This window comes from Eschrichtius robustus, chromosome 19 (assembly GCF_028021215.1).
Source record: "Eschrichtius robustus isolate mEscRob2 chromosome 19, mEscRob2.pri, whole genome shotgun sequence".
NCBI lineage: Eukaryota > Metazoa > Chordata > Mammalia > Artiodactyla > Eschrichtiidae > Eschrichtius > Eschrichtius robustus.
This window is the reverse complement of record NC_090842.1, coordinates 14,976,207-15,000,822: the sequence shown is the minus strand read 5'-3', so window position 1 is coordinate 15,000,822 and position 24,616 is coordinate 14,976,207. Positions and strand designations below refer to the sequence as shown.

Genomic DNA, 24,616 nt, shown 5'->3' with positions numbered 1-24,616 from the left:
GGCTCGCAGGCTGTAGAGTGCAGGCTCAGTAGTTGTGGTGCATGGGTTTAGTTGCTTCGAGGCATGTGGGGTCCTCCTGGACCAGGAATCGAACCCGTATCCCCCGCATTGGCGGGCGGATTCCTAACCACTGTGCCACCAGGTAAGTCCCCCGTTTATTTTTAAATCACATCTCTTATTAAAGTCTAGATTTCTGCTGGATGCCAGTGACCAAGGAATTATTTTGAGATGAAAAGGTTTGCTGTTCTCTCCCTGACAATCATTTAGCCTGTTGTCCATTGGGGGTCCATGAATTGTTTTTTCCCCCCTCTGGCTATTGGGTTGTCTCATTTTCTTCTATTTTGCTTTCCATACACTCCCCTGGCCTCTGCTGGTCTAATTCTGTGAAAAACTAATTATAGCCAGGGGTAGAGGTCAGATGTAAGAATGAATGAGACTCCATGTAACCAAAACCAGAATCAACATCGGAATAAACTATTCTAAGTGCCTTTCTCAGGAGCACATCTCACCTGAGTTGTGGTAGCATTTACCTTTGGTGTCATTTTGTCCTCAAAAAGAGTTTCATAATCCACTAATTATATTTGCTAGGTGGGTGTCACTGTTTTTTATGCAAGTGGAATTTAGTCAGGAAGGATAAATACCTTATCTAAAATCTTGTCATGTTTTCTCTAGAATGTTTTCTCAATTTTGCTCCCATTCCACCTGACACACTCCTTTTAAGCCTTCTAAACTCTGTTCAGACACGCCTTGTCTGTGCAAAGTTTCCTTACCCCCCTGCTCAGTTCAGTCTCCTCCCTCCCTGCCCCACTGCAGTGGTCTCTGGGTTGTACAGACTTCTGCAGTTACGCACGTTTCTCTACATGTCTGTCTCCCCTGTGGGATTACAGGGGTGTTGAGGGGGGTGTGGAATCCAAAGCGAGAGAATCTAAAGGCAAAGTGGAAACTTCTGAACTCGGCCAACAGTCTGAGCAAAAGAAAAATGGGCAACACCTAAAACCATCCCCAGCTAGATTCATTTCCTTCCTGCTTTAAAATGTTTGGGAAGGGAGTTTTCACAGCCCTCCAGTAGCCGTCAGGGCAAAGACGTTCACCTCAGGGGCCCCCAGGCCAACTCCCTGTGTTGTTTGCTGAGCACGTCTCGCTTCTGGGCGCCCCTCACAGCACGGTTGCTTTTTCTGCTTCACTGCGTTTCCAGCGCGGATGCTCACGCCTCACTTCACTTTGCCCCCGTTTTCTCACATTTCTGTCGCCCGGGAACTTTGTTTCCTCCTTCTGAGGAGATCTGTCTTCCCCACCACATCCTCCTCTACCCACAGCCTCGCCTCCCTCCCGCCGGGCCTCCCTGGAGAGCCGGGGTGGGGTGGGGTGGGGGGGAGCTAACTCCTCTGGGCCCCTGGGGCATGTTTTCTATTATACGGTGAATGTTCCTTCTGACTTTTCAAATCTGTAATCAGACAGGCATGAAGTGTAATCAACAGGTGGTAAGGACTGATTGAAAGTGAGCACAGTTTATTTAAGGGGCGAGGAGGAAGTCTACACTGGCAGGCCTGCTCTTCCCGCTTCTTCAGGCTCCCTATGGACAAAACCACTGGTCGGCTGGCTTAGGGTTGAAACTGGCAGGTGGACCTTGGGGAAGCTGAGTCCTGGAGCTTCACACACAACCGGTCAGGATGCCGAAAGAACCCAGTACAGGTGTGCTGCTCCCCCCTTGAATTCCTCAGATCTGTAACAAAGCGGGGGGCCTAGGTGGCCCCACTACTCCAGCTCTAGGGTCTCCTTCGATAGGTGATGAGAAGGGATGGAGTGGGGAAAAGAAATATTCCAACCTCTCTCTCCTCCCGCCCTCTGGTTTCTAATAGGTGCCTCCTATTGGCTGAACCCTACTGGAAACCAGAAGGCAAAGAAGCCCATTGATGCAGTCCTCAGGGACCAGCCCCCCAGGGACCTCAGCAGGGCTGAGAAGGGCAGAGAATGGATCTGTTGGGGAGAGGGAACATACAGAAAATAACCAAGCACAGTCAGTGAGGCTGAGTGGGGCAGGCACAGGGTTGGAGCCTGCTTTTCTTTAAAACTTAGGTATTGTGTCATCCTGGATTTTTTTGCAATAATTTTGATTTTTAAAAAAATTAAAATATTACTGATTTTTTTTAGCGCCTCCCCCTCCCCTGAAATTTTGCACCTGAGGCAAAATTCACCTCACCTTAATCCTGGTCCTGAAGTGGTGATCTGTGGATTAGGGGGATTATGAGTGGGTCTTATTTTCTCATTTTTGCTCACCTGTATGTTCCAGTTTTGTTTTTTTTTCAAGTGATACTATATTATAAAAACGGTTAAATGCAAGATATCATCTTTGAAAGTAGGGATCCTTAGTTTGTACAACGTGGAGCAGACTCAGCAGAAAAATCAAATGTTTGTTGGATGAGTAAATAAAAGAATGTGTACGTCAACTCTATTCCCAAATCCTACCTCTTCTCAAAATTCTAACTCACATGGTACTTCCTCATAAAACATTTCCTTATATCCCAGATCACATTGGCCTACCAAGGCCTACACAATGTGTCCATGGCCCACCCCCATCCCTCCATATCCCCCCTTACCTCCTGCCACCCTTCCTCTCCACTATATTGGCCCCCTACTGCGTGTTGCTCCTAAAACACGGGAAGCAATTCATTAATATTTGTTGAGAATGAGTGTGATCTCTCTCTCTTTTCTATCATTCTTGACGTAATCTTTTGTTCTTACAGTTATGCATTTATCTTATCTCCCCTACTCTTAAGTGACTCGGGCTATTTTACTCACTTTGATGTGATCCTTGGTGCCTGGCACAATGCTTGGCATGTTATAACAAATATTAACAACAATAGTAGAAGAGTCATCATTTGAGTGATCACTATGGGCCAAGCACTAGATTAAACATTTATCAGTGTCACCTCACTTATGTATTTTAAATGACTGGGAGGACACACATTTATAGGAATTCACACAAGTCATAAAAAAGACCATCTATTATTAGTCCGGCTTCACAGCTAAGGAAGCTGAGGTCTAGAGAGATCAAGTAACTTGCTGAAGGTCCCGTTGCTAATAAGTGGCATTACAGGAACGTTCCTAAATTACATCAGATCAGTAGTTCTCAAACTGTGGTCCAGGAACTACTGAGATTCCCAAGACATTTCAGGGGAGTCTGTACATTCCAAACCATTCTTGTATGTATACAGTGTTTTTCCTGAGGCTCCACTCCATGTGATATCAAACACCTTGAATGCAGAAGCAGAGATGAGAATCCAGCTGTCTCCTGTTAAGTCAGGCGCTAAAGAGATTTTCAAAAAAAATGCCAATCTTTTCACTTATTTTTTTTCTGTTTTGGAAAATATAGTTATTTTTCATAGAAAGTCTTATACATGTAATGTGTTTACTATTACTTTAAAATATATTAATAAATATTTTTAAAAACTTCATCAGTGTTCATTTTTCATATAGTAAATATAGATAGACGTAGCCCACATAAACAAAAACTCTTCGGGGTCCTCAATATCTTTAAGAGTATTATGCAGCCCTGAGACCAAAGTCCTTGAGAATAGATGTGTTAGATAATTTCTCAGTTTCTTCTCAGCTCTAAAATGTAGGGGTTCTCTCTCCGTGAAGCAGTTTTGGAGGGCAGGGGCTCAAGATCGTTAATCAGTCTGAGAAAAGAGGAGCAGCCTTGGGGCCTGACTCCATGCCTAGGTTCTACATTGACTGGTCTTGGTTACCTGGATTTATTCTGATCTTAACTGCTCTGTGGACTTCTGAAAACTCCTGTTCCTGCCTTGGGCTCACACATAACTCGTAGTTATAATTCAGCACTCCCAGACTCATTATTTCATTTCTTTGTCCCCCATCCTCTTCTCTGCTTCTGTGCCTTTTTTATCTTGACCCTGCTTCCAACTTTCTACACTTAGTCTTCCGTAGCAAAGGTTTTACAATACCGAAACACTTCCTGGGCTATGGATTAGCCTCAAATGGTTTATCTCGTGTTGCCCCAGGCATGTACAGGATTACAACAGATTTCATGTTTTAAATTCTTTCTCATTGATTACCTCTGGTGAAAGGAACAGGGTGGAGGAGGAAAAGGGTGGAAGGGAAACCTCTTTTGTAATACCTTTTGTATCTATATAAATTAAAACTTTGCTTCAAAGGAAGCAAAAACAAAAACAACCCCAAAACTCTCCTGAAGTGTAATTCTTTCTTTCTTTTTTCTTTTTAAAAAAAAAATAAATTTATTTATTTATTTTAGGCTGCGTTGGGTCTATCGTTGCTGCGTGCGGGCTTTCTCTAGTTGCAGCGAGTGGGAGCGACTCTCATTGTGGTGCACCGGCTTCTCATTGCAGTGGCTTCTCTTGTTGCAGAGCACGGGCTCTAGGCACGTGGGCTTCAGTAGTTGTGGCTCGTGGGCTCAGTAGTTGTGGTGCACAGGCTTAGTTGCCCCATGGCATGTGGGATCTTCCCAGACCAGAGATCAAACCTGTGTCCCCTGCGTTGGCAGGCGGATCTTAACCACTGGTCCACCTATGAAAGATTCTTGGCAAAGTATCAACTCTGAATCTGACCAGGCCTAAATATCAATTTTCAGGAAATACAGAGGCCAGGGAGATGTAATCAGCAAAATCCAGAATGTGGAAAACCCTACAAGACAAATGACCCAGTTTTTCAACAAACCAATTACAAGAGGAAAGAAAAACAGGAGGAAGAATCTATCACTAAGAGACAAGAGAAATATTAGCCAAAAGCAATTCGTGGGCATCGTTAGGATCTTGAAAAACCAACACTAAAATCCAAACCAAAACAAAACAAAAAGCATGTATGAGACAACCAGGGGAGATTTGAATGTTGCCTGAATACTGGATGACTTACATTTTTTAGGTGTACTGGTTTGTTTTAAAAAGAGTCCTTATATTTTAGAGCTGTATATAGAGGTATTTACAGATGAAGTGGCATGATACTTGGCATTTGCTTCAAAGTAATCCAGCAGTGGTGAAGGGTGGGGGATGGAGAGCAGATAGTGGGGGAGGATAGAGATCAAACAGGATTGGCCATAGGTTGGTAAAGTTGTCGAAAGCTTGATGGTGGTCATGTAGAGATTCATTTCATTATTCTTTTACATTTGTATAGACTTGAACTCATCAATAACAAAAATTAAAAGATAAATAAATAAATGAATCTAAAAAATAAACTCACTGAAGAAATACCTAATCTAGCTGTCAGCAGATAGATCACTGAAACTAATCTTTTGATGATTGACCATTGGGTGGGTTTTGGCATATACCTTCAAAGGATTGATTGACTGACATTGATATAACAAAACTCTCTATTCCCATCTACTTGCTTATGTGAACAGTGCTTGAATGTGTAGAAGAAAAATCAAGAAATAAAGGTTTATGCTGAACTTTTTCATTTTGGCAAGAGGTAATATTTATCCATGAATTCAAGAATAAACAGAAAAAAAAAAGCCCCATCCATTCTATTAAGAGATCTATATTTTCAACAAATTTCTTTGTGTTTAATAATTGTTTGTATTATTTATCAAAATTTGTAATATTTATGTTGTTTTGATCAAATGTATACTAATACCAATTATAACAACCCAATCCAGAAGAAATTTTTAATATTTGGAACCTTTGGTATCAGGAAACTAAAACAAAAACAAAAACCATAAAAAATTACACAAGGATAAAAATATGTGGGGAAATGTAATGGCAATATCATTTTAAGGAGAAAAAGGAGTGATGTAAAATACTGATAGTTCTTTTTTCCTATGTGTATGAGCCATACATTCTGGTTTCTTTGTATATCTCATAAGTGGTTTTTGGTTGTTGAAAGCCACATTTTAAGTAAAATAATGTGGCAACTCTGGAAAAATAGATAAAATATCTGATAGTTAAAGAAGAGTTTATTCATGTATTTTTACAAATAGGTGATGGGGTATCAATTAGAGCATTAGGACTGTATGGATATATTTAAAAGAATGATGTTAACAGTTTTATTTTAAATTGTCATTATTTATAATATACCCGAGAGCTGCCCTCTAAGCGCAGCCAGCAGCGCATCAGGCTCATATAATATACCGGAAGTTACATTCTTTGCAACTCTTTAAACTTCAGAAATGTTAAATATTAGCTAAAAACGAGTAGGGGGACTACTTAGGTCTTTTTTTCTTTTATTGATTTTTTTATTGAGTAAAATTCACAAAACATAACATTAACCATTAACCATGTTAAACTGTATAATTCAGTAGCAGTTAGTACATTTACAGTGTTGCACAACCATCACCTGTATTTCCAAGACATTTTCATCACCTCAAAAGGAAACTCTAGGGTACCTCCCTGGTGGCGCAATGGTTAAGAATCTGCCTACCAATGCAGGGGATACAGGTTTGAGCCCTGGTCCAGGAAGACCCCACATGCCACGGAGCAACTAAGCCTGTGCGCCACAACTACTGAGCCTGCGCTCTAGAGCCCGTGCTCTGCAACAAGAGAAGCCATGGCAATCACCGCAACGAAGAGTAGCCCCTGCTCGCCCAACTAGGGAAAAGCTCGCGCACAGCAACACAGACCCAACGGAGCCAAAAATAAATAAATAAAATAAATTTTTTAAAAAAGGAAACTCTACACCCATTAAGCAATCACTTCTCCTGGCAACCACTAATCTGTTTTCTGTTTCTATGGATTTACTACTCTGGACGTTTCATATAAATGGAATCATACAGTATGTAACCTTGTCTAGCTTCTTTCACTTAACATGTTTTTGCTGTTTATCCAAGTTGTAGCATGTATCAGTATTTCAGTCCCTTTTATGGTTGAATAATATTCCACTGAATGGATATATCACATTGTGCTTATTCACTCACCAGCTGATGGACATTTGGGTTGTTTCTACCTTTTAGCTATTATGAATAGTGCTGCTATTATGAACATAGGTGTACAAGTATTTGTTTGAATACCTATTTTCAATTCTTTTGGTTCTATACCTAGGAGTGAAGTTGCTGATAATTTTGTTTAACTTTTTGAGGAGCTACCAAACTTTTCCACAGCCACTGCAACATTTTACATTTAATCCACCAGCAAATGTATGAAGGTTCCAATTTCTCCACATCTTTGACAACTCTTGTTATTTTCCATTAAAAAAAAAGTCATGGGGCCTTCCCTGGTGGCGCAGTGGTTGAGAATCTGCCTGTTAATGCAGGGGACACGGGTTCAAGCCCTGGTCTGGGAAGATCCCACATGCCGTGGAGCAACTAGGCCCGTGAGCCACAACTACTGAGCCTGCGCGCCTGGAGCCTGTGCTCCGCAACAAGAGAGGCCACTATAGTGAGAGGCCCGTGCAACGCGATGAAGAGTGGCCCCCGCTTGCCGCAACTAGAGAAAGCCCTCACAGAAACGAAGACCCAACACAGCCAAAAATAAATAAATAAATTAATTAAAAAAAAAAAAAAAAAGTCATGGGCTTTCCAACCCTGGCCGGGCAGGATGGCTCCCACAATGAAGGGTGGCAAGAAGAAGAAGGTCCAGTCTGCCATCAACAAGGTGGTGACCAGAGAATACACCATCAATGTTCACAAGCGCATCGTGGAGTGAGTTTCAAGAAGCGTGCCCCTCAGGCACTCAAAGAAATCAGGAAATTTGCCATGAAGGAGATGGGAACTCCAGATGTACTCGTTGACACCAGGCTCAACAAAGCTGTCTGGGCCAAAGGAATAAGGAATGTCCCATACTGTATCAGTGTGCGGTTGTCCAGAAAACATAATGAAGATGAAGATTCACCAAACAAGCTCTATACATTGGTTACCTGTGTACCTGTCACCACTTTCAAAAATCTACAGACAGTTAATGTGGATGAGAACTAACTGCTGATTGTCCAGTAAAGTTATAGAACTGCCAAAAAAAAGAAAAAGAAAAAGAAAAAAGTTATGGTTAACTTAGTGGGTGTGAAGTGGTATCTCAATGTGATTTTCATTTTCATTTTCCTAACGAGTAACAATGTTGAGCATCTTTTAATATGCTTGTTAACTGCAACTACCTAGTATTCACAAAATTACCTTAGGAGGTGTACAAACAAAAAATGTATGGCCCATGACTCTAGGCCTAAACTGCTGTGTTTCTTTTCTTTTCTTTTTTTAACATCTTTATTGAAGTATAATTGCTTTACAATGGTGTGTTAGTTTCTGCTTTATAACAAAGTGAATCAGCTATACAGATACGTATATCCCCATGTCCCCTCCCTCTTGCATCTCCCTCCCACCCTCCCTATCCCACCCCTCTAGGTGGACACAAAGCACTGAGCTGATCTCCCTGTGCTATGCGGCTGCTTCCCACTAGCTGTTTTACATCTGGTAATGTATATATGTCCTTGCCACTCTCTCACTTCATCCCAGCTTACCCTTCCCCCTCCCCGTGTCCTCAAGTCCATTCTCTATGTCTGTGTCTTTATTCCTGTCCTGCCCCTAGGTTCTTCGGAACCATTTTTTTTCTTTTTGTTTTTAGATTCCACATACATGTGTTAGCATATGGTATTTGTTTTTCTCTTTCTGACTTAATTTCACTCTCTATGACAGTCTCTAGGTCCATCCACCTCACTACAAATGACTCAGTTTCATTTCCTTTTATGGCTGAGTAATATTCCATTGTATATATGTGCCACATCTTCTTTATCCATTCATCTGTTGATGGACACTTAGGTTGCTTCCATGTCCTGGCTATTGTCAATAGAGCTGCAGTGAACATTCTGGTACATGACTCTTTTTGAATTATGGTTTTCTCAGGGTATATGCCCAGTAGTGGGATTGCTGGGTCATATGGTAGTTCTATTTTTAGTTTTTTAAGGAACGTCCATACTGTTCTCCGTAGTGTCTGTATCAATTTACATTCCCACCAACAGTGCAAGAGGGTTCCCTTTTCTCCACACCCTCTCCAGCATTTACTGTTTGTAGATTTTTTGATGATGGCCATTCTCACCGGTGTGAGGTGATACCTCATTGTAGTTTTGATTTGCATTTCTCTAATGATTAGTGATGTTGAGCATCCTTTCATGTGTTTGTTGGCAATCTGTATATCCTCTTGGAGAAATGTCTATTTAGATCTTCTGCCCATTTTTGGATTGGGTTGTTTGTTTTTTTTTGATATTGAGCTGCATGAGCTGCTTGTATATTTTGGAGATTAATCCTTTGTCAGTTGCTTCATTTGCAAATATTTTCTCCCATTCTGAGGGTTGTCTTTTCATTTTGTTTATGGTTTCCTTTGCTGTGCAAAAGCTTTTAAGTTTCATTAGGTCCCGTTTGTTTATTTTTGTTTTTATTTCCATTTCTCTAGGAGGTGGGTCAAAAAGGATCTTGCTGTGATTTATGTCATAGAGTGTTCTGCCTATGTTTTCCTCTAAGAGTTTTATAGTGTCTGGTCTTACATTTAGGTCTTTAATCCATTTTGAGTTTATTTTTGTGTATGGTGTTAGGAAGTGTTCTAATTTCATTCTCTTACATGTAGCTGTCCAGTTTTCCCAGCACCACTTGTTGAAGAGGCTGTCTTTTCTCCATTGTATATTCTTGCCTTCTTTATCAAAGATAAGGTGACCATATGTGCGTGGGTTTATCTCTGGGTTTTCTATCCTGATCCATTGATCTATATTTCTGTTCTTTTTTTTTTTTTTTAATAAAGCAGATCACCCCCCTCTTTCATCTTCTGATTTTTAAAAAATATTTATTTTTTTATTTTTGGCTTTGTTGGGTCTTTGTTGCTGTGTGTGGGCTTTCCCTAGTTGTGGCGAGAGAAGGCTATTCTTCCTTGCGGTGCGCGGGCTTCTTATTGCAGTGGCTCCTCTCATTGTGGAGCACGGACTCTAGGCATGCAGGCTTCAGTAGTTGTGGCACACTGGCTTAGTTGCTCCTCAGCATGTGGGATCTTCCTGGACCAGGAATCAAACCCGTGTTCCCTGAATTGGCAAGCAGATTCTTAACCACTGCGCCACCAGGGAAGTCCCTAAGCTGTTGTGTTTCTGAATTTCTTGCTCAGACTGTGCCACTGTTCTCCAGCAGCATCATGCTATGGCCCCGAGGCTTTGGGAGAATTCGTCTGAGCAATCCTTCTACCTTCTCAAAGGGCAGAACTGCAATTTAAAAAACTTCCCTCTCAGTGGGGTGGTTTGAGAGTCTGTGCAGACTGAAACTACAACTAGAAAACCAAATCTAAAATAAAAAGAAAAGAAAAATCTTCTTTCTCTGCTATTTACCAAATTAGCCCTCCTCTATTTTTTTTTAACATCTTCATTGGAGTATAATTTCTTTACAGTGTTGTGTTAGTTTCTGCTGTATAACAAAGTGAGTCAGCTATAGGCATATGTATGTCCCCATATCCCCTCCCTCTTGCGTCTTCCTCCCACCCTCCTTATCCCACCCCTCTAGGTGGTCGCAGAGCACCGAACTGATCTCCCTGTGCTGTGCGGCTGCTTCCCACTAGCTATCAGTTTTACATTTGGTAGTGTATATATTTCAGTGTTACTCTCTCACTTCATCCCACCTTACCCTTCCCCCTCCCCATGTCCTCACATCCATTCTCTACGTCTGTGTCTTTATTCCTGTCCTGCCCCTAGGTTCATCAGAACCTTTTTTTTTTTTTTTAGATTGCATATATATGTGTTCCATACAGTATTTGTTTTTCTCTTTCTGACTTACTTCACTCTATATGATAGACTCTAGGTCCATCCACCTCACTACAAATAACTCAGTTTCGTTTCTTTTTATTAGCCCTCTTCTATTTTGAAGACATCATTATAAATGCTAAACTTCCAAGCCTATATGATGAAATTTGAATGCCAGAGTTAGCTAGCCCCTTGCACATAGTGAGCTTTTTCCATGCTTATTTGTTAGTTTGACATGACAGCCAGAAGAGACCTTCAGCTGTGCCGAATTGTGGTTCTCACAGACTGAGTGGGAATGCTAAGGGAAGGACATTTTTGTGTCAGGCTGGAGGAGAGTGAGGAAATGAGGAGGGATCTGCACAAAGTTGTGCCTAGGCAGGGATCTGTGAAAGTAGCAGGAGAGTCTCAGGACCCCATGTCTACCCTAGGACAGCAGGGAGCTGTACAATTGGCAATATCCTCTGTATAGATCAATAGTTCGTTCTTTGAGGACAAGAACAGCATCTTAGTCTGTATCTTTATATGTTCCCTAACCCAGAACCTGGCTCATAGTAGGTACACACAGGATGTTTGCTGAATGGGAAAGTGCACTGGTGACACTCTGACCCATGATGACTGTCTCCTTGGTGGGAATTAGGAAGTAGACATCCTGGTCGCTGGTCCTGATTCTCGCTCATTCCTGTCCGTCTCAGTCTGACATCCTCCAGCAGCTCTTCATTACCCCCACCACTGTGTTCCTAAGATTCCCAGCTTAAACATAAAATATCCCCTATATCCTTGATCATTATTTCTAGAGCATTCCCTCTACTTCCATTATATTTCTATTACCTTCGACCTACACATAGCCATGGCCATGCTTGGGACCTTAGAATCACATCCAACACTTTGTAGTAAAGAAGAATTCGAGAGACTGTTGGATTTTTTGTTGATAGACCATTAACACAGATGTCTGTAGATTTATTGAGTGTTATTCCTTTTATTCCTTGCCTCTAAAGAAGGCCCTTCCAAGCTCCTGTGCAGACGGTATAAAGCAGGGTTGATAGAGTTTGAGAGCCAGGTGGGAGAATAGATCTGGGGGGGGTGGGGGAGGAGGAGTTGAGGCATTGTGGTGTTTCTCTGTACAGTTTGCAGACTTTCATTCATCTCCTTGTTCTAAATCCACTGCTTCAATCTGGCCCTCTGTAATTTTTTTTTCCCCAGAGAATAAACCTCCTGTGTTACAGGGTTTGGGGGAAGAAATCTCTGGGCTGTATACATGGGGATGGGATCTATAGGTCCAGTTGTCCCTATACCTCTTCCCTCTTTCCTCTTCCCTGTGTCTTGTGTCTGCTGTGCGAAGTGTCTGACGCCTGATTCCTGAGCCTTTCTGCTGGGTGAATCAGTTTGCTTTGTGGTATTATCCACGTGTCCTAGCCACCCTCCTCCCCACTCTTGTCACATGCAAGGCTTCTGGTTTTCTCTGGTTACCACTTCTTTCTCTCTTTCCATCTGCTCACGCTGTGTTGACATCTCTCATCGGTTTTCATCTCCTTTCTCATTCTCTTGTCCTTGTAAATCCTTATCCTTGTTGTACTTTTAGTGTCATGTTATGGGATTCCAGGAATTCTTGTGTTCAGTCCACCCTTATTTAATAAGCAACTACTCTTTAAGGTCATCAGTTCCACACAATGTAATAATACTCTGTAGTTGTTAGATGGAATAACATAGCTACATGTCTGAACCTGTGGAGTGGGCAATAGAGAGAGTTAAATGAAAAAGCAAGTTGCAGGGAATTCCCTGCCGGTCCAGTGGTGAGGACTCTGCGCTTTCACTGCCATAGCCCGGGTTCAATCCCTGGTTGGGAAACTAAGATCCCGCAAGCCGCATGGCATGGCCAAAAAAAAAAAAAGCAAGTTGCAGTTGGTATGTATAATATGATACCATTTTTGTTTAAAAATTGTTTATATTATATATATATATACACACATATACATGCAAATATCATATATATAATATAAAATATATTCTCCTTAGTATTATCTGAGACAGTGTAAATATCAGAATAGGGACTTTCCTGGTGGTCCAGTGGTTAAGACTTTGCCTTCCAATGCAGGGGGTGCGGGTTTGATCCCTGGTCAGGGAGCTAAGATCCCACGTGCTTCCCGGCCAAAAAATCAAAACATAGAACAGAAGCAATATTGTAACAAATTCAATAAAGATGTTAAAAATGGTCCACATCAAAAAAAAAAATCTAAAAAAAAAAAAGAATATATAGAGCTATTTTCATTTGGCAAAAGTATTTAAAACGGTTTAGCTTAAAAGTCTAGGCAATCTGGTGAATGTAAAAATTTACTTTGGGGGCTATGGAGCCAGGAAGCACCATTCGTGTTGTGTTCTATGTGAACAGTGCCCCTGAAGTTGTGCAACTGCGGTGGCCCTTCCTGGAGTTCCCCCCAAAGAAGCTGTCACCTCCCAGAGCAGTGGCAATGATTAGCTAGCTTGCTTCCCCCATGTGTGACTCCTAATGGCCAATTTCCCAGGATGTGACTGTTTGTAGTTAATGATCCTTCTGATCTACACCAGCGAGGCCAACTCATAAGTAGGTGAATAATAAGCAGCAAAACTTATATTTGTGGAGATGTCCATTCTAGCATGTTGTGGGAAACTTAGGTTCCTCCTTACAAAAGCAACCAACTCTTCCTCCTTCCAACCACCTTCAACCTCCAACCCAACTCATGATCCATTGAGAAGATGTGGAAATTTTCCAGTTGAAACTCAATGGCACAGGGTTGAAAGCAATTTAGCCACTTATGCAAATGTTCTCTAGCAACAGGTTTCTAGCTTTTTTCCCTCAAACTTAGCTGCATAATGGAATCACCTGGGAAAGTTTTAACTCCCATGCCAATGGGAAGACTTTGAAAAAGAATAGATACATGGTTATGTAAACTGAATCACTTTGCTGTACACCTGAAACTAACACAACATTGTTAATCAACTATGCTCCAATATAAAATAAAATTTTTTTAATTGATAAAAAAAACTCCCACGCGCAGGGTGAACACATATCTAGAGAGTCAAATCTTTAATGAGGTTTCTCAGCATTGGCCATATTGACATTTGGGACCAGACATTCTTTACCGTGGAGGCCTTTCTCTTTCTCTGCATTGTGGGATGTTTAGCACCATCCCTGGGCTCTACCCACTAGATACCAGTCGCACCCTCTCCCAGTTGTAACAACCAAAAGACATTGCTAAGTGTTTCCTGGTGGAAGGAGCAAATCACCCAATTGAAAATCACTGCTTTGGGGGCAAGACCCAGGCATCATAGTTTAAAAAAATCTTCCCAGGTGATTCCAACGTGCATTCCAGTTTAAGAGCTGTGATCTGATGGAATTTACTTTGGGAAGCGTATCCTGGTGGAAAGTCCCAGGAGTTTTGGAGTGGGTTTTTATAAACTGTGATTTAATATTGATTCAGTAAAAATGAGTATCTTCTGAGCCAGATGAGCAGTTCCATTCATCGTATCTAGTAAGCATCTGTTTCTTTCTGTTAAGGGGACTTCCGAAAACAAAGAGGCTGTGAACATCATGAGAGGTTAGCAAAGCCAGCTGAGCATGTAACTTAACAAGGAATCTTTACAGTAAGCTAATGAAAGGGACCTGAGGTAATGAAAGGTCTAAACAACACTCGAGGACCATCGGGGGGTACCTTATTGGTGCCAAGATAGTATCTACCATTGAATGGAGGTCCCTTGCGGGCCAGGGTCTTGTGCTGGGGGATCTGTTTACATGTTATCAAATAAGAAGACATCTAAGTTAATACTAACAGTAGTAATAATAATAATGAATGGGGCTGGCTGAAGAAGTAGGTATGTCAGTACTTTTGAAACATGCTTTAAACCTAACTGGTGCGCATAAGCATTTACACATTTCTAGCATGCTCCTCAGTCCCACTGTGGCAGGAGCTGTAAGTTGGTTCACACAACACCCTTTCCATTTTCTTTCTATTGTGGAAGCCAAAAAGCTAAAAACTTGCCTTCCAAATTCCTTTGCTGTTGGGAGTAGCCATGTGGCATAATTCTGGCCATTAAGAATGCAAGCCGGCCATTGTGGAGCAATTATACTCCAATAAAGATGTTTAAAAAAAAAAAAAATGCAAGCCGGAAAAAAAAAGAATGCAAGCCAGGACTTCCCTGCTGGTCCAGTGGTTAAGAATCCGCCTTCCAATGCAGGGTACGTGGGTTCAATCCCTGGTTGGGGAACTAAGATCCCACATGCCGAGGGGCAACTGAGTCTGCATGCTACAACTAGAGAGCCCGCATGCTGTAACTACAGAGCTCATGTGCTCTGGAGCCTGCACGCCACAACTAGAGAGAGAAAACCCGCACACCACAACTAGAGAGAAGCCCACGTGCCGCAATGAAAGATCCCCTGTGCCACAACTTAGACCCAACGCAGCCAAAGTTAAAAATAAATAAATAAATAAATATTTTTAAAAAAAGAATGCAAGCCTATGAGGACAGGGATTTTTGTCTATTTCGTTCTCTGCTGGTCAAAATTCACCACGTCGTACACCCTAAAACTGTCCAATTTGGGTGGGAGGATAGGACAGATGTTTAAGGCTACAAATTTGCAACAAGTGGTAAATAAGTCCCAGAGTAGTCCCAGTGTAGTGAATATAGACAACAATATTCATCAAACTTGCTAAGAGACTAGAACTTAATTGTTCCAGCCACTAAAAAGAAAGGATAATTATGTAATGTGGAAGAGGAGCAAATCCTCACTACAATGGCAATCATATGACAATATATAAATGTATCAAATTAGCATGTTGTACACCTTAAGTTTACACAATGTTATGTCAAATATATTTCAATTAAAAAAATTTAAATGTCCAGTCTATTGTACATCAATTTTACTTCAACAGTGTGAAAAATAAAAGAGCAATTGTTAAGAAAATTAAAAGGCAAGTTAGAAATTGGAAAAAAACAAAAACAAATCTCTTGGCCCTGCAGGAAGCCAAGGTGAGAATCCTGAGGCGAAAGGAGGCACCAAGACTCTCTCTCTGAATTTCAGGTCAATTGCAAGGCTGAGATTTACCCAGCTAACACTAGATGTCACCATTGTGCTGTGAAAAATGTAGCTGACATTCAGGTGTTCTATTTAATATTCAGGACTGAGGGAAGCCTTCAAGTGTTTGAAATTGTTCATTTCTCCCCTCTTCTGATCCCAGTATATGATTACTGTGGCCTTATTAAAACTCCCTGAACCTTGATTTTCTCATGCGTGTGATTCATTCCTCATCCCTTGAGCCGGGTAGTGCTTGAGGCCGTCCAAGCTCGAAGGGAGACACCAGGGAGGGTGCCGGCCTCAAAGCTCCTGGTGGAGGGCCTCCCCGTGCAGCGGTTCCCACCTCTGGGTCTCTGCCTCGGACCTGCGCTAGCTTCCCCAACCCCGACCCCTCTGTCGGAGGCCACACAGCTGCAAGCTCCACTACTGCAGCCTGAGCTGGAAAGAGAGCAGCCTGGGGATGGGGAGCTCAAGGGACGTGTGTGCAGATGGCACTGCCCTGCATGAGAGGGAAAGAGGCGAGGAGGCCGTGCAGAGTTTTAGAATGAGGAAACCTCCTGGCCCTGAGAGACAGAACAGCCCCCTGGGTTCTGTCACTGAAAGCTGAGGCTTTAACCAAGGCTGTGGACGTGTCGTTTTGGAGCGTCCAAACCCAGCGGTTTGGTACACCACATGTAACACAGAAGTTATTGTTCCCCAAAGTCTTTAATGATTCCTGGGCTTTGGCAAGAAATATCAGGAAAACACGTATTGTATATGGAATATAGGAAAATGATTAGTGAGACCTCACTAATATTTTAATTTGTTGCATTAGTAATTTAGAAATTTCTGTTTAGGATAGTGTACTTCATGAGTGTATGGAGTCTTGTCCTCAGTGAAAAGAACAAGGGCTCTCCAGGTAATTAGAAACAGAAGCTCTCTGGTTTGTGAGGGATGTCTAGGTAAAGGCAATCTCCTTATTCACAGGCTTATTTACCCTTGCATTTATGGAAAGTAGCCCAATCATCTAGGCAGAGTATGTTTCATACATTTCCTGTATTGATGCATTTAAGAATATTTTAACCAACTTACATTTATTGTGATAAATTTTGGTCTGACATCTGTCATCTTGAATGCTTTTAGTTTTTAATGATTACTTGTGTCCTATTTTGTCCCTTTTGCTTTCTTTGCTCTTTTATCAATTTCTGTTAAAGATTTTTTTGATGTGGACCATTTTTAAAATCTTTATTGAATTTGTTACAATATTGCTTCTGTTTTATGTTTTTTGGCCTCAAGGCATGTGGGATTTTAGCTCCCTGACCAGGGATTGAACCTGCACCCCCTGAATTGGAAGGTGAAGTTTTTAACCACTGGACTGCCAGGGAAGTCCCGCTCTTTTCTCAATTTTTTAAAAGATATTTCTCCTGGTTTTATTCTACTAGTGGAACTATTGAGATTTTTTTAAAGTTCTTTAAAATACTTCAGGTGTAGAAAAATTAAGAGAATAACCAACACCCATGTACCTCCCCTCAGCTTTATCGTATCTGACCATTTTGTCATGGCTGTTCCATGTGTTTTTTAGAACTAAAGCATTACAGATGGAACTGAAGTCCCCTGTATACATCTTTTGAATTGCATTTATCTCTCTGTGGTTCCAGAAGTGGTTACCATATGAATTTGGTGTTATTCATGCTCATAGATGCTTTTAAACTTGTTATATATGGTTATTTCCATAAACATCATAACATTATTTTACATGTTTTGAATGTATATAAATAGTATACTTGATGTTTTCTTCTGCAGCTTACTTTTTTTTAAAATTTTTAATTTAATTTTTATTTTATATTGGAGTAGAGTTGATCTACAGTGTTGTGTTAGCTTCAGGTGTAGAGCAAAGTGATTCAGTTATACATATACATATATCCATTCTTTTTCAGATTCTTTTCCCATATAGATTATTACAGAGTATTGAGTAGAGTTCCCTGTGCTATACAGTAGGCCCTTGTAGATGATCTATTTTTTTTTTTAACATCTTTATTGGAGTATAATTGCTTTACAATGGTGTGTTAGTTTCTGCTTTATAACAAAGTGAATCAGTTATACATATACATATGTCCCCATATCTCTTCCCTCTTGCATCTCCCTCCCTCCAACCCTTCCTATCCCACCACTCTAGGTGGTCACAAAGCACTGAGCTGATCTCCCTGTGCTATGCGGCTGCTTCCCACTAGCTATCTATTTTACGTTTGGTAGTGTATATATGTCCATGCCACTCTCTCACTCTGTCCCAGCTTACCCTTCCCCCTCCCTGTATCCTCAAGTCCATTCTCTAGTAGGTCTGCATCTTTATTCCCGTCTTGCCCCTAGGTTCTTCTGACCATTTTGTTTTCTTTTTTTTAGATTCCATATATATGTGTTAGCATACGGTATTTGTTTTTCTCTTTCTGACTTACTTCAGTCTGTATGACAGACTCTAGGTCCATCCACCTCACTACAAATAACTCAATTTCGTTTCTTTTTATGGCTGAGTAACATTACATTGTATATATGTGCCACATCTTCTTTATCCATTCATCTGTGGATGGACACTTAGGTTGCTTCCATGTCCTGGCTATTGTAAATAGAGCTGCAATGAACACTGTGGTACATGACTCTTTTTTTTCTTTTTCTTTTTTTTAGGCTGCTTTGGGTCTTCGTTGCTGCGCACGGGCTTTCTCTAGTTGCGGCGAGCGGGAGCGACTCTTCATTGCGGTGCACGGGCTTCTCATTGCAGTGGCTTCTCTTGTTGCAGAGCATAGGCTCTAGGCATGTGGGCTTCAGTAGTTGTGGCTCACGGGCTTAGTTGCTCCGCGGCATGTGGGATCTTCCCGGACCAGGGCTCGAACCCGTGTCCCCTGAATGGGCAGGTGGATTCTTAACCACTGCACCACCAGGGAAGTCCCTGCACATTCATTCTTGACTGTGCAGTGATCTATGACATATTTCCTACTTCTGTAACCACCCTGCAAGGTGATCTCCCTGCTATGGAATGCTGCTGACCAAACAAGCAAGTTCTTAGAAATAATTACACTTCAGATGGATTTCCCTCGTGGCGCAGTGGTTAAGAATCTGCCTGCCAACGCAGGGGACACGCGTTCGAGCCCTGGTCCAGGAAGATTCCCCTTGCTGCGGAGCAACTAAGCCCGTGCACCACAACTACTGAGCCTGCACTCTAGAGCCCGCGGGCCACAACTATTGAAGCCCGCGTGCCTAGAGCCCATGCTCCACAACAAGAGAAGCCACTGCAATGAGAAGCTGGGGCACTGCAATGAAGAGTAGCCCCCACTCGCCACAACTAGAGAAAGCCCACGCACAGCAACGAAGACCCAACGCAGCCAAAAATTAAATAAATAAATAAATTTATTTTTTTAAAAAAGGATATATTTTTTAAAATAGATCTTTATTGGAGTATAATTGCTTCACAATACTGTGTTAGTTTCTGTTGTAAGAATGGATATTTCTGATAAACCCTGAGGCTGTGAGCCACGTGGCAGAGCAGTTCTCCTGGGTTCCCTTACCCAGCTGCTCTCTGCCCGGGCGCCCCCTTCCCGATAAAGTCTTTTGCTTTGTCAGCAAAAAAAAAAAAAAAAAAAAAGAATGGATATTTCTGGGTCTCTCCTTCAAGCATTCATTCTTCTGACTTTCTTAGTTAGCATTCAAAAGCATAGGGCTTAGGACTGAAAACCTAACAAGATTTTCTTTTCTCTACTTTTGTGCTGTTATCATGGTAGTCACTAGCTACATGTGCTTATTAAAGCTCTTAAACTCTTAAGCACTTGAAGTGGGGCTGATTCAGATTGAGAGATGCTGCAAGTACCAGAGTTTGAAGACCTAGTATAAAAAAATGTAATTGAGGGGACTTACCTTGCAGTTCAGTGGTTAAGACTCTGCGCTTCCACTGCAGGGGGCGTGGGTTCCATCCCTGGTCAGGGAACTAAGATCCTGCATGCCACGCCGCACGGCCAAAAAAAAAAAAAAAGTAAAAAGTAAAAAAATGTAAATGACCTCATTATTAATCTTTATGTTGATTTCATGTTGAAATAAAATTTTGGATATATTGGGTTAAATTAAATATATTATTTAAATATATTAAATATATTACATGAAATGTATTATTAAAATTAATTTTGCCATTTTCTTTTTACTTTTTTAATGTGGATACCAGAAAATTTAAATTACATATGTAGCTTGCATTTATGGCTCACATTATATTTCTTTGGACATCCCTCTTCTACTACAGAGCATATCCTTAAGCCCCCTTACTTAGCCATCCGTGCATAAATGTTGTTGGTGCATGTGGAAAGTCTAGAACACAGAGTTTATGGCCAACCTGAAGAGTTCTGTCCTAGGGAACTTACTGCATGGGAACAGAGAATGAGAGAGCAGTCGTGTTGTATGAAAGGAGAGAAGGTTAGCACTCCCCTTGACCAGGATGGAAGAGGCCCGAGGGCCTGACAACACGTATTCAGAAAATGAGAGAGCAGTCAAATGAGAGTGTGGAGCAGGAGCAGTGATCCCCCCCCACGGTGCCTTTGCCATAGTGACAGAGTTCCGTAATGGGCTCTGTTTTAGAAATACTAACTCAAAATAGTATGTAATTTGATTGGACTGAGAAGAAAATGAAGGCATAAACCCCTGTTCCCTTGGCATTATATTGCAATTAATAACTTTGGAGGCCTACAAAAGTTTGGGGACAGGGTGATGTAGGGATGAAAAGGATTGTGAGAAATGTCCTGGTACCACTGACAGAGCTTAGTAAAAGTGTCAGTGAGTTGGGTAACGTAGGGGAGTCCTGATATAAAAACAGTTTTTATGGTAGACGACACTAGACTTAATGCCACAAAGTTTGAGTTTCTTTGGGACACCCACCTCCCTGGGTATAGCAGACTGTTGAGAATGCAGCTCTGTAATCTTGGGGAGAGGTCAGGTCTGGAATTGTACACTTATTTTTGAGCCAGAATAATTTCATTATTGCAGTGCAAGAGTTGTATGCCTATTTATACAGAGTAACAAACAATTATTCAATCATTTATTTATCATACTTATTTAGTGTCTACTATGTGCCAGGTATTGTTCAAGACACCCACGATAGCAGGAAAGAAAACAAAGTCCCTGCTCTCATGGAGCTTATGTTCTAGTGGTTTAAGATCAAGGTCAGCTAATTTGTAAAGAAAAGGAAAAATAAAGCAGGTGTTCAGCACATAGTTTTATTTTGCAAAAGATATAAAAAGCTAATATTTTAGAATACAAATTAACAAAAGTGTACAAAATGATAAAGATCAACACTTGAATATAAAATTTATTTTTTTAACAACTCAAAAATTTAGAAATACTGGTTAAATTTTGTGACTTCCCTGGTGGTGCAGTGGTAAAGAATCCACCCTACAATGCAGGGGACACGGGCTCGATCCCTGGTCAGGGAACTAAGATCCCACATGCCGCGGGGTAACTGAGCCCACTCGCTGCAACTACTGAGCTCGCACGCCTCAGCTAGAGAGCCTGCGTGCCAGAAACTACAGAGCCCACGCGCTGTGGAGCCTGCACGCCACAACTAAAGAGAAAACCCGCACACTGCAATGAAGAACCCGTGCGCCACTAGGAAAGATCCCGCATGCCTCAACGAAGCCCTGCGGGCTGCAACTAAGACCGGACGCAGCCAAAAATAAATAATTAAATAAATAAATTAATAAATAATTTAAAATACAAATAAAAATATTGATTAAATTTAAACTAACTTAGTTAAAATATCATCCAGTTTTTGGAAATACGAATGCCATCGGACAATCTGTTACTATTTGTTTCTCACCTTAGGTTTTCATTTTCTTCAATGTGAAAAGGGGCACTGGGAAGTCTCCTGGGTCTTGAAGCAAGCTATGCTCTTTCCTTTCCAAGTATCCAGCATACACTTTTGAGTCTGACAACAGCACATAGACTCTATAGTTTTTAACCATTTTAGGGCATTCACTCAACTCTTGTAAGCCATCAGGGAATGCCTCTTCCACCTTGAGCATTTCAGGCATTTAAGTACTATGAAGTCACAAATTATTAGGGATATGTATCCTATGTAGGTCTGGAAAAGCTTATGTAATGACCTGGCTTCAAAATCTAATTTCTTGTAACACAGCTACTATTTTCTGCCTCTGTCACATTTGGCACTTCCATTTTAATAGCTTCATATTTCTGGCAGGCCACATGGAGGTTGGAATCTCTAAAGACCTTATAATTTCAGTGCTCTGTTGTTTCTGATACAATTCTCATGTGTCACATGTCACAATTCTCATGTGACATGTGTTTTTCATTTCCTATGTCAGATGCTGAGACCAACATTGACAACAAACCCACATCAACACAGGGAATTTCTGAAGAAAGAGAGGTGATGATATCATGTAGACTGCCGAAGAGTTTCTCAAGAACCTGACTTTCCAGAAACATGTGAACTGGAGAAGCACCAGGAAATCCCCACAGTGAAAAACATTAAAAGAAAGGATGAGAGAATCCACTATGCAAGGAAACCCTTCGGATGTGAGGAGTGTGGGAGATACTTCATCTTTTTTTCTTACTATATTCGACACCAGAGAGTCCACACTGGAGAGAAACTCTATCCACATGAGGAGTGTGGGAAATCCTTCAATGGCAATTCTTCATTAATTCAGCATCAGAGAATCCACACTGGAGAGAAGCCCTATCAGTGTGAGGGGTGTGGAAGAGCCTTTAATAACAGTGAAAGTCTGATCAGGCATCAGAGAGTCCACAGTGGGGACAGACCCAATCTCTGCAAGAGGTGTGGAAATGGCTTCCCCAGTAGTTCTGAACCTTGTTATACATCACAGAATCCAGACGGGAGAGAAACCCTATGAATGTAATGAGTGCGGCAAAGCTTTTGCTGTTAAGTCAACATTAAGTCGGCATCAGAGAATCCACAGTGGAGAAAAACCATATGGGTGTAGCAAGTGTGGGAAAACATTTAGGACTTCCTCCCAGCTACATCATCTTGGGTATGCCCACCCTAGAAAGAAGCCTGTCCTGGACCTTGGTTCTTTTGGCCTCCCAGCATTTTTTACCCCATTTTCATGGTAATTACTGCCCTACTTTTTGGGAAAATACCACTCTGCCCCAACACAACAGTTCATGTGGTTTGGGTGAGGCTCTATTCCCTACTGCAAAGGTGGAACATGTAGCCTAGTCTGGCCCATCTGTACTGTTCCTTCCACCCACCACAATGGTGGGTTCAGGCGACCCAAATTCATCCAATCAGAATGGACCCTTTGACTGTGCAAAACCTACCACGAAGTGACATTCTTTTCTGCTGGACATGGATGTTAGCCTTGACCCACGTGAAGGCTGAGAAGAAAGCCAGCCCTGCAAACAGAGATGGAGAGAACTAAACTTGCCTCTGGATTTTTCAGTGATGTAAATCAAAAAATTAAATTCTTTGCTTAAATAGTTTTAAGTTGGGATTTCTTTCACTTGTAACAGAATCCTTACTGATATTGAGCCATTTCAATGTCTCATATGTTTCAAAACCTTCAGAGTTAACATAAACTTGATTTAGCTTCATTGAATCCACACTATGAAGAAACCTTTCATGTGAGTGATGTATTGGAAAAGATGTAGCTATGATTCTGATGGTTCATACAGAGGCAACCACTCAAGTGTTGTGAACGTGGGAAAGCCTTTAACCCTCGATTAAGCCAGGTCAACATTCAGGCATCCTAAATGGTTTGAAGTTACAGCAATTTAAGCACATTAATGAAAATTTCAAGTTATTATAAAACAAAATCTCTATCGAATATTCTGTAGGGTAGATGAATGTATTAATTAGAAAATATTTTTTTTAAGTATTTATTTCCTACTCAGTTTCTAATAGAAGTGGATGCTGAATTTTATCTTATTTTAGATTGTTAAAGATGATATTTCTTTTTTGACCTATTTATATAGTTAATTATATTAATGTTTTTCCTAATATTGAGTCATACTTATGTTCTCATAATCTTAGTTGGGTATAGTGTTGTTAAGTTTCTTTAAATGTTGCTGGATTATATTAATATGTTTAGGATATTAGCATCTATATTCATAAGTGTGATTGGCCTGTAATTTTTTTCACTCTTTGTCAAGATTTGGGACCTGAATTATACCACATTGCTAAAAATAGTTAGGAGACTATTCTTTCTCTGTTCTTTGGAACAGTTTCAAAAGCCTAGCAATTATCTGTTCTTTGGAAATTTGAAAAAAGTTCACCTATAAAGCTGCCTGGACCAGTTGCTTTTGTTGGGGGTAGTGTAGAGCAGAGTAGAACTTTCACTACTTTAATAATTTCTTTCCTGGCATTGTCCATTACATTGTCTATTTCTTCTTGAATCAATGTTGGTAATTTATAATTTCCTACTGACTTTTATAAATCATTAGCTTAGCATTGTACCCAAGTTATTTTTCTTATTTTAAAAAATATTTTCAAATATGCCCCTTGTCATTCCTAAGTTTGTTTGTCTATAAAACCTATAGGAAGATTTTTATTACTCATATTTGCATGCAAAAGCTTGATATTATCATTATAATGCCCGGCATAGCATGTTTGCCCTGCCCTTTGATCTGGTTAGGGGGCTTTTACACCCAAGGAAATGGCTTTGGTTCTCAGTCTGAAGCAGGATTTTACAAATGCAGCACTATTGACATTTAGGACCTGATAATTTTTTTGCTGGACACTGTCCTGTGAGTTGTAGGATGTTTAGCCTACCCACTGGCCTCTACCCACTAGATACTATTTGTGATGTTCTCCCCTACCCTCATTCATAACAATCAAAATTGTTTCCACTGGTCTAAAGAGATACTGAGGATATGTTTTTGTAAAAATAAGGAGGAAGTTCTCTTCTTTGGATGCCTGTCAACCTG

The 24,616-nt window shown here is 41.0% G+C and overlaps 1 protein-coding gene and 2 pseudogenes across 1 annotated transcript; all 3 read left to right on the top strand.

Moving 5' to 3' along the window:
• Window positions 1-1,837: 1,837 nt before the first annotated feature.
• LOC137753273 (large ribosomal subunit protein eL31-like) lies at window positions 1,838-7,900 on the top strand (annotated as a pseudogene).
• A 6,586-nt stretch (window positions 7,901-14,486) lies between these two features.
• Window positions 14,487-23,206, top strand: LOC137752361 (zinc finger protein 19-like). The gene is given in 4 exon segments (XM_068527091.1): window positions 14,487-14,508; window positions 15,960-16,187; window positions 22,118-22,539; window positions 22,541-23,206. Coding segments are annotated over 4 exon segments (936 nt in total). The 3' UTR covers window positions 22,805-23,206.
• LOC137753990 (U6atac minor spliceosomal RNA) lies at window positions 20,116-20,225 on the top strand (annotated as a pseudogene).
• Window positions 23,207-24,616: the final 1,410 nt, after the last annotated feature.